The 13827-nt window shown below is 43.7% G+C and overlaps 1 protein-coding gene across 2 annotated transcripts in view; it reads right to left on the reverse strand.

The window, feature by feature from the left end:
- The window catches only part of RBM26 (RNA binding motif protein 26), a 64355-nt gene that overhangs the window by 44051 nt on the left and 6477 nt on the right, over positions 1–13827 (reverse strand). For both annotated transcript variants that reach the window (XM_015414436.1, XM_015414435.1), the window contains exons 2-6: positions 5874–5992; positions 5001–5137; positions 4086–4174; positions 2618–2835; positions 2143–2403 (exon numbers count right to left, since the gene is read on the reverse strand). In XM_015414436.1, the coding sequence (XP_015269922.1) occupies positions 2143–2403; positions 2618–2835; positions 4086–4174; positions 5001–5137; positions 5874–5992 (824 nt within the window). The remainder of the gene's footprint in view (positions 1–2142; positions 2404–2617; positions 2836–4085; positions 4175–5000; positions 5138–5873; positions 5993–13827) is intronic.

Genomic DNA, 13827 nt, shown 5'->3' on the forward strand with positions numbered 1-13827 from the left:
ACCACAACAGGGCTTAAGATGCTGTCATCCCATTCTTTCACAACACACACAAGTAACCCACTCTTTTAAACTGCCTCCCCCTGTTCTTTTGCCCACAAGCCCAAGGGCAAAGCACTGAAAGCTTCCGGGATTCACAACTTCAGAAGGGTCAGAAAGTCCATGGGAAGTGGCTACTGAGGGTTTACAAGCCAAGCAAAGCATATTGGGACAAAAGTTGCATGCTCTTCCACACCCTCTTTTTATTTTCCTCCCACTTCCTATTTCCTGTTACTCCTGTCCTCGCTTCATCTCCAAGTAGGGCTGTCAACCTCCAGGGGGAGGCTGGAAATCCCCTGCTATTACAACCGACCTCCAGGCAACAGAAATCAGTTCACCTGGAGAAAATGGATGCTTTGGAAGGTGGACTGTATGGAATTATAGCCCACTGAAATCCCTCCCCTCCTCAAACCCCGCCCTCCTCAGGCTTCACCCCTGCATCCCCAGGCATTTCCCAACCCAGAGCTGGCAACACCAGTTCAGCAGCAAAACAATTTTGACTCCTAGACACAGAGGCATAACAGAAAGCCATATTTAATGCGGTGTGAATAACCTGGAGGAGAGGGGATCCATATGCTCATGAGCAACAGTGCAATTTTTATTTCTGACCTTGAGGGCAAACCATGGTTGGCTGCTCTATCTAAACTGCCAAAAACACAGCTAGCACTTTGCCTGGAAAGCAGGGTTGAGGTCTGATGACACTGTTCCCCCTTGCCCTTCTCTCCGGCCAATCTGGAGGCTGCTGTCCTCTACAGCGCTTGCCTCCCCTGACGCTAGCGCACCTAGTCACATGAGACCAATGTTCTTCCTGGAATCCTTGAGCAGGTGGATGAAGCAGGCGCCACAGAGAAAAACAGCCTCCACAGCGGTGGGAGAGAAGCACAAGAGGAATACTGTCAAATGATCCAGAGCCCAGTTTTCCAAATTAGAATCAATCGCTCCTTAGGAATTCCGGTTTGGAGGGGGGGGAGGAAGTGCTGAAGATTGAGGATAAAACTGATACAAGAAAAGGCATTCAACCTTCCTCTCAAGTACAGCCCCATTTAAAGACCAGTCTCACAGTCAGGGGGTGTTCCTGGATCCCTCCCAGATCCGACAGGCGACAGAAATGACCAGGAATGCTTTTCAATCAGTTTTGGATGGTTTGTCAGCAGTGGCTGTTCCTGGAGGACCTGGCGGTAGCCACATAAGCCTTGAAGACAGCCCCCAAAGTATCAGCTGGTTTAGAATGCAGCATCCAGAATGTAAATCAGGGCCTGCTGGAATGAGCATGGACCACTATTTTGTACAGGCTATGCTGGTTCAATACGAAGTGCTGTTTCAGTCATTTTAAACCCTAAATGCCTTCAGCTCAAAGTACCTCTACGTGTGTACACTTGCCTGCATTAGGAGACTGACAAAGGTGGCTGTGCTGTGGGAACCTACAGTTAGGGTGGTATGATCTGGTGGGTCTACATGATGGCCTTTTTAGCAGCCACCATTAGTTTTGGGGACTTCTTCCCCCAGCAACCACATATATCCTTCTCAATACAGAACTTCCAACAAGCACTTAAACGTTTGGTTTCAAAAGGCCTTTTAAAATTAGATTCTTACCCCGACTTAAATTTTGTGCTTTAATCTTCCTTGTATTAAGACGTTTCAGTTCTCTCATAACAGTGACATGAGGCACCTTGAACATTTGGCTTTAAATTCGAAGGCAGAGTATAAATCTTCCAAATTAAAATAATAATAATAATCTGCTGGCTTGGTGGTAAAGGAAAGCTATGGTTTGCAGTAAAAGACGAAATAATTAATTATATTGTCATGTGCAGGAGGGCTGAGGAAAGAAGAAACACATGAGCCCAAGAATCCTTCAGGTTCATTCACACAACAGCAAACCGCCTGCTTACACTCAACCCATGTATTAGTGCACCTGATTTTGTAAGTAACAAAGCAGAAAAGACAGCAAGCAGAAAAAGCTGCCATTTCAACGAGGGTAGCAAGCTGAAATGGCATGAGCAAAATGGGAAACAAATCGATGTATTTAGTGACTGATACCTGACATGGCACCAAGAACTCCGTGTTAGCCTGAAACTGGAATGTTGGGATTTCATCCCCGAGCCTTACCATCGTAGTCTCTGCAACGCTTCTTTGGCAGTGGAGGTCTTCCATAGGAGTTGTGGTCCAGCTGTTCTTCATGAAACTCTGACCAACTTTCAGTAGTGTTATTTCCATGATGAACAGGAGCAATAACTGTTATAGTGCTGCTTAACGTAGGGACAGGGTAGTGGCCGGATGAAATGTTTGTCACAGAAGAAACGGGAGTATAGTTGTTTTCCAGTGGCTCTGTTCTGTCCAAGTCATATTTGGGCTTCCCCAGATCCCTTTCTGCAAGAAAACATTTGGGAAAAAGGTACATGGTGACAGGGTAACAAAAGTGAAACGGCCCGGGACCAAAGAAGCTGGACAACTTTTTCAAATAGATAAATAAATTCACAGCTAACATATCATGGGTATGGTGAGTATGTGAGATAGGCAGAGAGATATAATAGCTTTGCTTTTAAATACTGAAAGCCAGCAAAATAAAGACCCCCCCAATTACCTCTGCTTCTTGTTCTACTTCTGCTGCGACTCCTGCTCCTGTCTCTATCTCGATCCCGCAACCTTTCCTTGCTCCAGCTTCTACTGCGACTCCTGCTGTAACTCCGACTCCGGCCCCTTCTCCTGTTGTAGCGGTCTCTATAGGACTCTCTTCGGGGAGGATTCCGATCATACTCTCTCTTGCGAGAACGCTCGTCTTTCTTTCTTTCATCCCTGCTTCTAAATATTTTGGGTTAATCGTTATATGAGCAACAGTTAAGTTCTAGATACAAATGGACGTTGAGCAACCCAATTTGTGACAATGACAAAAGTGTAACCCTTTGTGTGAAAAACCACGCGCACGCTCAGGAAAACAGACACAAGCTTGTATCGTAAACCACAATAAAGGGGAAGTGCAAATGCTGAACGCCACCCACACCATATTGCCTGCACCAGGCCCCCTAAGCTCTCTGTGCTGAAGTCACAGTTGCAGGCATCGTGCAGCTTGTTCATGCTTCTTGTACACATACACCTACTATATTTCAGCATCACCTTAGTATGTGTGATATCTGGTCCACAGTTAGGGGTTTGAGGAACAAAGGCCTTCTTGCATAAGCAAGCATTTGCTTCATTATCAACTGCCCCTACAGAAAGCGTATGAAGTTTATACTGATTATTCCTTTCACAACTCAGCCACTACCTCAGGGGTGTCAAACATAAGGCCTGGAGGCTGGAACGGGCCCATCCACGGCTCTTACCTGGCCCGCAAGCAACTGGTATGGATGGAAATGTAAAGTACTCCCCTTTTTATGGTATCCCTTGGGGAAAAACCCAGTCTTAGGTATGATTAGATACATTTATTGAGGCTTTTGTGGGTTCCCCTGTAAATCAATTGCTTTCACTACTAGGAATCAATTGATTTTGTTTGTATTTTGTGTAAAAAATATTATTAATTGGGTTTGCCTGTGTCCTGTATAAAGTTTATACCTCCGGTACCTGGCATAGCATTTTATGGTACACATGGCCCAGCCCGACAACATGACATTTATGTCAGATCTGGCCCCCGTAACAAGTCAGTTTGACCCCTCTGCACTATCTATTTAAAACTTTCTTCCTATACAGCCAAATTCAAGCAGGTGGGAAAAACCACAGCTGATGATGCAGAGATATGCTGTTGTCAGATAAGAATTCCTGATGTGGCTATGTTGTACTGCATGGCCATTTACTTTGTTTTCAGTAAGTAGCACCTTCCCTACGAAAAGCTTCAGTGGGAGAATACCAGTATACTTGAAAAGTACAAGACTGACATTATTATGTAACTATTACTTATCTTCATTTTTCTGAAAATTTAACATTTTAACTAAGAAAAAAAACGCACCATACAGATTGCAACCCCCCCCCCCAATGTAGCCTTATATAATCTGCTTGCTCATCTGCATCTTTGTAGCTCTATTGATGCATTTAAGGTAAGAATGAGCACAAATGGCTACCTGGTTTCTCGGTACCGTGAACTTGATTGAGGCGGGCTATGATTCAGCCTTCGAGAAAACTTCTTCTCTCGCTCGTCGTCCTTAATTATCTTGAAAATAAAGGAAGAAAATCAAACTTGGACCTATGATACAGACACCTTCTTTCAGTAACCAGATAAAATTGAAGGTGACTGTGAGGCTTTTCTGTAGAACAATACAACTTCAGGCCCTGAGCTATCCATCATCTCATCTTTGCCATACTGGAGAAGACATCACTAAAAAACACCCAATAGGAAAGAAATTTTGTGTCACACTTTTGCTTTGCTCTGCTCTTACTACTAGTTCTCCATACAACTCTTACACCAATGTATACTGGCGCCTTGTAAGCTCAGCCTGTCAGTAATTTATTCATTGTTTTTACTATATTTACAGTCCGCCTTTCTCACTAAGGATCAGTGCAGATTACACAGTGTAAATCAATGCTATTAGTATGATAAGCCATGTAAAAAGCAATATACTTGGACTATGATTATAGAAATCTGAACATAGACATGATATAGAATGCAGGCACAATGCAGAAAACTGTTATTACATCAGTAGAAAAAAATGCTGTTTGTATCTCCAGTATTCGACTCCTATGAAATATGATACAGGATCCACCAATCATATCTTCCAAGCGCAAGCTGTCAAGATACCTGAAGAAGTGAGCTGTGACTCACAAAAACTCATACTGAAATAAATGCTGCTTACCGTTTGAGGCTTTTATGTTATTTTATGTTACCTACTTGACTTTTATGTTATTTTGCTATAATAAACTGCCTCGTTGCAAAGAATAGCATGGCCTCATTTAGTCAACTGACATTTAGATGCAGTTCCTATTAAAAGGGCAGAGCAAATATACAAAACCAAACGACACGCATCAGGCATCAGCACTACCTCCTCCTTTTTCGTTTCTTTTTCTTGATGCTGAAAGAAGTCCAATTTCAGGCTTCCTGACGATGGTTGCTCTGGTGGAGGTAGATAGCTCTTTGTATTCACAGCATCAAAAAGTTTTTCAACAAATATTTGGGTCTCTAAAACAGTGACCAAAAGGGTACACAAATTAGCACTTGAGACATAACTCTTCTGTTTAGCACTGCATGGATTCTAAGATTCCTTCACAACAGCTGTGTAACTGGCTTGCACACAAGAAGTAGCAACCGCACAAAAAGAAGACAACCGGCACTCACTGCACTGAGCCTGCCACCCTCCCACCATTACCACAGTGCTGTCACAGGTACCAAAGAACATTAAGGGTTAGAAAGGAGGCATGGGTAACACAATGCACTGTAGAAAGAGGTACTTAAAGAAACACATGGAATATGTTCAGCCACACTAAGAATGAAATATTCAAGCTAAAGTCATATTTTTTTAAACTGCTGGAAAAGGCACTTCAGTTATCATGGGTGAGGGATATGGAGCAGAGTATGGAAAGGGTGCAATAAGTACAAACTCTGCAACATTTGCAAAGTAGTTTTCCCACATTCAGTAATCTAAGGACTACAGAGAATAGATTTCGTGAAAGCCTCCAAGAGAAACTCACAGGGACAGCTAGTTCTACAACAGCATTAAATATGAGTAATTATTGTATGTGTGTAACACTGATATTTCTATGCAGCAATAATGCCACATTGTACCTTGTGTTCTACTTAATGTGAACGTGCTCGATCCAAGATATAGTAAAATCAAGTGAACTGAATCCTGAACTGAGCAAGAATTCAGAAATGCTATTAAAACAGCTCACTGAAGCTTTCATTTACAAGATCTTACCTTTCTGAAGAAATACATCCAGCTGATCAACACACAACGCCTTCAATTCCTTCTCACTTTTATCCTTCTTCACCAAAGCAAGAACGTACTTAGCTAGTGCTGATGGATCGGCATCACATCTGTAAATGAAAAGAGGCAGGGATATCAGCCAGTGAGAAAGTTATCTTTAAGCGGATGATATACGATTGGCATATTCTATGGCTTGGCTCCACCAGAAGATTTCTGCATATGTTATGGTCCTTGGAGACGGTGCAGAAAAAACCTCATACTAGTGTACCCTGCACTATTTTCGGCTTGTGCAAGACACTGCACAAACAATTTCTGGGCATTATAAGAGATGGAGAATAAACCATTAGGTATTGCACAAGATATTGCACCAGCAGAACTATACTAAGCATATTTAGGTTTCTGTTTGCACATGACTAAATCCAAGCCTATAGCTAGCCTGTATCTTCTGTCACTTGATGCTGCACATATTCCAGTTCCAGCTGGTGGTTCACAAGCCTGCTCCTTGGTTTCATCTTTGTCAAACTTCAGGATACATTTTGGTAGGGGCCCAATCCTACTCCCCAGCAGCAAAATGAACAAGGAGGAGACTGGATTTATACCCCACCCTTCACTCCCAGTCTCAGAACAGTTTACAATCTCCTTCCCTTCCTCTCCCCACAACAGACACCCTGTGAGGTAGGTGGGGCTGAAAGAGCTCTTTCAAGAACTGCTCTTGAGGTAACAACACTGAGAGAACTGTGGCTTGCTCCTGAGATAACAGCTCTGAGAGAACTGTGGCTTGCCCAAGGTCACCCAGCAGCTGCATGTGGAGGAGTGGGGAATCAAACCAGGTTCTCCCAGAATAGAGTCCGCGCTCCTAACCACTACACTAAACTAACCAATCCAGGCACCACTGAACAGCAACCACAGCAGTAGAATACATCTGCATATGCTCTGCTTTACTTCCTTCCTCAAGCTTCTCCAACATATAATTTCCTTTGCCACCACCACTGGTAAAAATATCATGTTTCTCACTATAATGGGCTGGATCCTATGTATTCATTCTACTAACAATAGGTGCAAGGGGACTTCCGGTTTTGGCTTCCTAAATGGCAGCCACAATCTCTCAGAGCTCCAGGAGACATGGGCTGTGAATCAGCAGATGGGAGGGGGTGCGATCGTACGCATCCCCCCCCGGAGCCCTTGCAATGGGCTCCATAGCCATGGGGCACTAGGAGGGCCCTTCCTCCGGCAAACGACTGGCAAGGGGCCCCGACGGTCCTGCTGCTGATTTCCGAAATGGACAAGGGAAAGCACACCGGGACAAGCGCTTGGGTGCCGGGCAACTTAACTGAGAAAAGCGAGATCTACATGGAAAAGTGAATGTTTGTCTAAGCAAAGACACCAGAAAGCAACCTGAAAGCCTCCCCTTAATAGAACGAGGGGGGGAACTCCCCCTTGAAAGAAAAAGCAGACTGATAAACGATATCATAAAGGGGGGGTGGATTGAAAAAGTGAGCAAACTAAAATAAAGAACTTTTGAGAACTTACCAAACAATTTTAAAGTATCTTGAGACTTTGATAACAATTTCTAAAAAGTAAACAATTCCGAAACATGGTGCTGAAGGAGGAGGAGGAGGACAAGCAATCAAAACTGAAATTCCCTGCCGGAAACGCCAGCCCAGCAAGTTCTGGTCCTAGACAGGACACTACCAAAGACTTCCAAAATATGCTGACTGAGGCTTTGCACCGTCTGCTGGAGCAAAGCCAACTAAATGAAACTGCTAAAAAGACAGAAAAAATGGAGCAAGAGCTTAAAGAAGTGGATGCCAACACACAAAAGCTGCAGAAACAAATGCAGGGGATGGGAAAAGAGCGAGCAACTGAGGAGGTGCAACTTCTACAGCTGCAAATGGAAAAAGCAAGCAATGTCTTAAGATTTCAGGGGGTCCCTGAAGCAAGAGGGGAAGATCTAGAACAGACTATGTGCGATTTACTGGGTCCGGTTACAGATTTAAAAGCAGAGTATTTACAAAATGAAATAGACACGATATATAGATTGTATTCTGACTTCACAAGAAAGAATAATCTGCCCAGAGAGATTGTGGTGAGATTCTCCAGGAGACAAGTAAGAGATCAAGTTTTGAAAGCAACAAATGGAGCCAACCTGAAGATCAAAGACAAAGAAATAAAAGTTTTGAAGGATGTTCCATTTGAAATAAGGACGAAGAGAAAGAAATACAGAGACTCAGCACTGTTTTTACAGAAAAGTAACATTCCCTACAGATGGGCTGTTCCTGAAGGCATGCTCTTCAATTTTAAAGACAAGAAAGAAAGAATTAACTGTGTTGCAAAGGCACACAAATTTTTACATCAACATGCCAGTCCAGCAGGGGAGAAGGATAAAGATGAAGATGGCAGCAGCAAGGGAAGTGAAGGAGGAGGAGAACTGGCACCTTCCGATGAGGATTCAGTTTCTGAACTGGGGGCGGCTGCCCCTAAACTAAGCTATCGTTTGATAAACAAAAAGGAGAAAAAATGAGTTATGATTTTCTGTAGATCCTATTTTAAATGAATTTGAAGCATTTCTCTTTAGAGCTCTTTATATAGTCATTTTTGCTGGAGATGCTGTTATAAGCAATAAGAATTATGTACTCACTTAATGTAGCAAGTATAAGCCAATGTATTATAAGCCAATTTTGTAAGCATTGTGAATGACCACCATCTCTTGGGTTTTTAGAAGTTTTCTTTTCTTTCACCTGTAGTTTGTAGTATACCCTTCCTTATTTCTTTGTAGTTTATAGAAAATGCAATAAAAAATCCCCTACGGGGGGCAAAAAAAAGTAGGTGTAAGGGAAAGGCACATGCCAGAGGAAGGTACAGCCTTTAGCAAAACACAGAGATTCAGGAACTATAAACTGCTTTTTAGGGTGGGCTAAGTGGCAGGAATATACTAGCATGAGATCTGATGTAGTGGACTGTGTCTTCCTGAAGTATTTGCCTAGTAATGAACAGCTCCAAGTTTAAGATTCAGAGTTCTCCTATTAGACCAGGCCAGGTGGCCCTTCTGTTAAGTCATATTTGGCCAAAGAGAAAGTTCAAGGAAACTGAGAAAACCTAAGAATAGCAGAAGCATTCAAATGACTGCATGTTCTTTGAAGATTAAGAATTAACTCTGCACCAGTTTTAATTATCTCTAATCAACCATGTCCTTCCAGAAGAAGCAGTCGATTGCTAGCATTAATTACTTGCCCAGAGGTCAGGATAATGTTTAGCACAGAATAAGCACTTTCTACTCCAAAAACAGAATCTAAGAGAAGTGGCACTGAGCAGTAGAGTGGAAGGAAGTTTCTTCTGTAGGTTTAGAAAAGCAACTTAAAAGTTTATAAGTCATTACCAAAAGAGGCGGTCTGTGAAAATACTCATTTAGGTCAAATCAACTTTTACGTGACTGTCAAATTTTTTAAAATGTATACAGAATAATATACAGATTTTCATAAGGAGCAGGTGCTAATGCATCAGACATATTCTGCACAGTGTACACTGACTTGACTAAACTCATGTCACAAGGCCCAGAAGAAGCAACAAAAGGAGGTCTTCTTCAGAAATTAAATACTCTGGTTCAAGAGTACCTTTCCCAGGATCCTAAGGATGTGTGCCTGGGGAGAGAATGCCACCATCAAGCTGTTACCACCCGCCTTGCCCCTTCCTTTCCCCAGCTGCTTAAAGGGAAGCGGCCTCCTGAAAGGAAGTGCCTGGGGAAGAAAGAGTCGCCATCAAAGGCAGAGCTGTTCCGCGCCACCTGTTCTGCCCCCACCTCATCCCATGGATGGCAAGTAGATTTGTTGCTAGGTAAGATGTTTGTGGTATTGGATGGCTGTTGTTGTTGACAACATGAACGACTTTGAATCTGCTCTGAGCAGAGAAAAGTGAGTCAAAAGAATGCAAGTAAATGTCAAGTAAGGAAACCGCCCACAGGACACAGAAGGCGCAGCCGTTGACAGTGCGCATGAAAGCGGTAACTATAGCCTTGAGGGCTGGCGTGACTGTCGAGCAATGTTCCCTCTAAGCTGTGGAGTCTTGTGAACAGAAATTCTACTTCATGAGCTACTGGCATTAAAGCTGTGAGCGAGCGATTTGGCTCCTGCATAAATTAGTCTGCTCGGGAGCCATCCTTCCTGAGCTAAGAGAAAATCTGTGAGCCGGAGGCTAAAAAACTGTGAGCTAGCTCACACTAACTCAGCTTAGAGGGAACACAGCTGTCGAGGCCTCTGAAATACACCTTACAGGCCCTGAAGCCTCTAAAAATCAGGGTACCCAATCAGCCACAGCAAATGCTTCTCTTTTCTTTGGCAAATGCCCCTGCTTCTCTTCCACATTCGCTGTGCGGGGATCCCCACGGCTGCAAGAACCTCCTACAAAAGCCCTACATGTGAGGGAGAAGTCATCTTTTCTTCTCCTGCCCAAAGCACACTGGAGGGGGAGAGGAAGGGTCAAAGTGGGGCCAAAGTGGCAGTGTACATGTGCTCTAGGGCCAAAGTGGTAGAGTACATGGGCAGCAGTAATGCAGTCACTACACTGGCTGCCCATTAATTACCAGGTTCAATTCAAGGTACTGGCTGGCCATCACATACAAAGCCCTACATGGCCTTGGACCCTCATCCAAAGGTCCATCTCACCTCCTATGCCCTGCCACGTTTGCTCATCTGAGTAGGGCCTTCAGGGACCACTGGACAAATGGGCAAGATCAACATATCTGCATTCTCTGGGGAGATTAAGAAAGCTCCCAACTCCCTGGGGTTTCCACAAACTATGTAAAACTGAATTATTTCGGAGGGCTTCTTAACATAGGTAATAGGGCTATACAGTATATGGTTCAGAAATACGCTTTGATAAAGGGACAGACTGTGGGATAAACTACTAGTTGTTCTTCGTTGCCGTGCATTTTTATCACACTTTCACTGCACTATATTTCTATTTATGTAATAGCATACCATTTTTAAATTGTTGAACATGGCACGTTTAATACTTATGCCTTGTTTCCGATTTCTGCCATCTTAATCCTATTGGATTGTTTGTCAGACATCTCCTCGGCCTACTGATCGCACTGACTTACACTATGTAAGTATATGTACATGGACGGCTTCAAAAGGGAATTAGATAAGCATATGGAGCAGAGGTCCATCAGTGGATATTAGCCACAAGGTATAGATAGGGGCTCTGGGGCAAGTGATGCTCTGTCTTCTTGGTGCTTGGGGGGTCAACAGTGGGAGGGCTCCTGGTGTCCTGGCCCCACTGGTGGACCTCCTGATGGCACGTCTCTTATGTTCTTATCCCCCCAAAGAGTTTTTATACTCTGGAGAAAAAAGTCTTCTGGTGGTCCCTGGCCTGAAAGATACCAAGCCTGGCGGCACTCTCTGTCTGATGAAACCCAGGCCCTGCGGGACTTAGTACAGTTCTGCAGGGCCTGCAAGACAGATGTTCCATCAGGCCTGTTTTTGAGGACAGTAACGGTTGCCATTGAGCCTGGCCTCCTCCACTCTCTCCCCGCCCCTTATGGGAAATGACACAAAATGTTTTTAAATGCCATTAAGCTTGGCTCCCCTCATCCCTCCTCTTCCTTATGGGGAAAGGGGTTTAAAGATGCCATTCTAAATAGTTGTTTTATTACTGTCTGTTGTTTTAATTGGTTTTAACGTATCACTGTATTATCGACATGATGTACACCACCCTAAGCCCTATATAGGGCAGTGATGGAGAACCTTTTAGAGACCGAGTGCCCAAACTGTGACCCAAAACCCACTTATTTATTGCAAAGTGCCAACACGGCAATTTAACCTGAATACTGAGGTTTTACTTTAGAAAAAACAACTCATAAATTAACTTAAGATGATCCAAACAAAGTAAGGAAAGCAATCCCAAATGCTTTCATTTACTTAAAATTATTTGGCAGAGAATTCGACACTTTAATGATGGTCTGGGCCTGGCTGGGGCAATGGTATGTGTGCCTACTGAGAGGGCTCTGAGTGCCACCTCTGGCACCTGTGCCATAGGTTCGCCACCACTGATATAGGGGAAGGCGGTCTAAAAATCAAATAAAGTTATCCACCTTGAATCTCAGTGAGAAAGGCACTCTAATAAGTAGTAAATAAAAACATTAAAAATCACCTCCTGTGCAATTGGGGCACCAACTGGGGCACCAAGTTCTGTGTGGGACAGCGCCGTGAAGCACAGCAGAGCCACTGGAAAGATGTAGACTGTCTGTATTAGTTTCACTTTCACGGGAGGTGAAAAAGATGGTGAATGCAAAAAACTGGAAGGTGGGCTTCTGGGATGGGTGGATAGGTACAATACTTCCCCCATCTCTCAGCACCAGACAGATCTAACCTCCCCATAATCTACAGCCTAAACATATATTACGGAGAGGGAAAGGGAGAGAGAGCCAGTACTGAATAATGCTTCGAGTATCAGACTACAACTGGAAAGAACCAGGTTCAAATCCCCACTCTGCCATCTTGATTCACTGTTACGAATAACATAAGCTGTGTTCAGGGCTCCTGCTCGGTGTTCTGTCTGTCACACGTATATTGTGAGTTTTCAGTTCCTGAAGACACGGTGTCTGGTTTTTATCACAACTGTGAAATGCCTGGACGAGGGGCTTAAAGCCTTCCCCTCTGGGCAGTCTTCCCAACCAGCGACTGCCCTGGGAGTGCAATATTTGACCTGCTAGGGAAGCCCCTCCCTAGGCCTGTGGACTGTTTCAGGTCACGGAAATGGTAGAGGAGTGAGATACTGAAGCCCCCTCTTCCCACAAGCCACAGTCATGATCCACTTGGGAGGGAGGTGAAGAGAATCTGCAACTTATATGTGGCAGCTACACAGAATGGTGTTCTCCTTAATGTACAAACTGGCGTTCCGTGGGAAACCTTGGGCCAGTCACTCTCTGACAGCCTAACCTACACACGGAGTTCTTGTGAAGATAAAATGGGTAAGGCTTAATGTACAGTGAAATTTAAAAAACAATAAAACTGCCCTTAGCTGAGCTGCAGGATTTTTCTTGTTGAATGGTTGGCCAGTGTATTTCATTGGCCACTCTTGGTACAGTAGGCAGCAAACACTCAGCAGCACAATCTACTAGCCTTAGTGAGTGAGGATGGAAGTGATTATCCCCCCCCCAATCATGAAAGAGGGTCCATGTGAGCTTCTCTGCTGTGCTCACTGGCGCAACGCAGGCAATCTGTTTTGACAATTCTCAAGATTTTCTGTATGATACTATTACGCTCCCCCCCATTCCTCTACCCTCATTCAGAGGCAAGAGTTTCTCTCTGTTTTTCTTTCTCTTCACTGACTGAGCCACCCTAGTACCCTGTTTCCCCAAAAATAAGACCTACCCAAAAAATAAGCCCTAGCAGGATTTCTATGCATTTGTGGTATAAGCCCTAGTGTGTCTTCTTGAGAAAAAATAAATAAAAGACAGTGTCTTATTTTCAGGGGAACACGGTAATGTGTTTCCTTTTTTGCTGAAGACCTGTAGCGGTCTCAGCCCATCACAGTATGATATTTTGGCTGTGGGCTCAGCCCAGGAACCTGATCAAATGATTGATTCAATTTATAAACCACCCTTCCCCGGAGAGCTCAGGGCGGTGTACAACACATAACAGGATATCAATGAATAAAACAGTTTAAACAAATGCAATAAAACAATTCAAATGATGCAGCACAACAATATATTTGTCTGAAGGCGTTTGATGTTGATTTAACTTTAACAACTTAAATGGCACTCGGGGCGTTTTGAAATTCAACATAGAGGGAAAAGGTCAGATGAAATCATGGGTTGAAAATTTCTGAGGTAAAACCAGTACATGCACAGACTTTTGTTCTTATGGCTCAAGCTAACGAGAGCTTCTTAAGCTTTTCCGAGGTTTTTGTTCCAGTGTTTTCCCCAAACACTCCAGTACATTTTCTT

Source organism: Gekko japonicus, unplaced genomic scaffold (genome assembly GCF_001447785.1).
Source record: "Gekko japonicus isolate JY-2015 unplaced genomic scaffold, Gekko_japonicus_V1.1 scaffold249, whole genome shotgun sequence".
NCBI lineage: Eukaryota > Metazoa > Chordata > Lepidosauria > Squamata > Gekkonidae > Gekko > Gekko japonicus.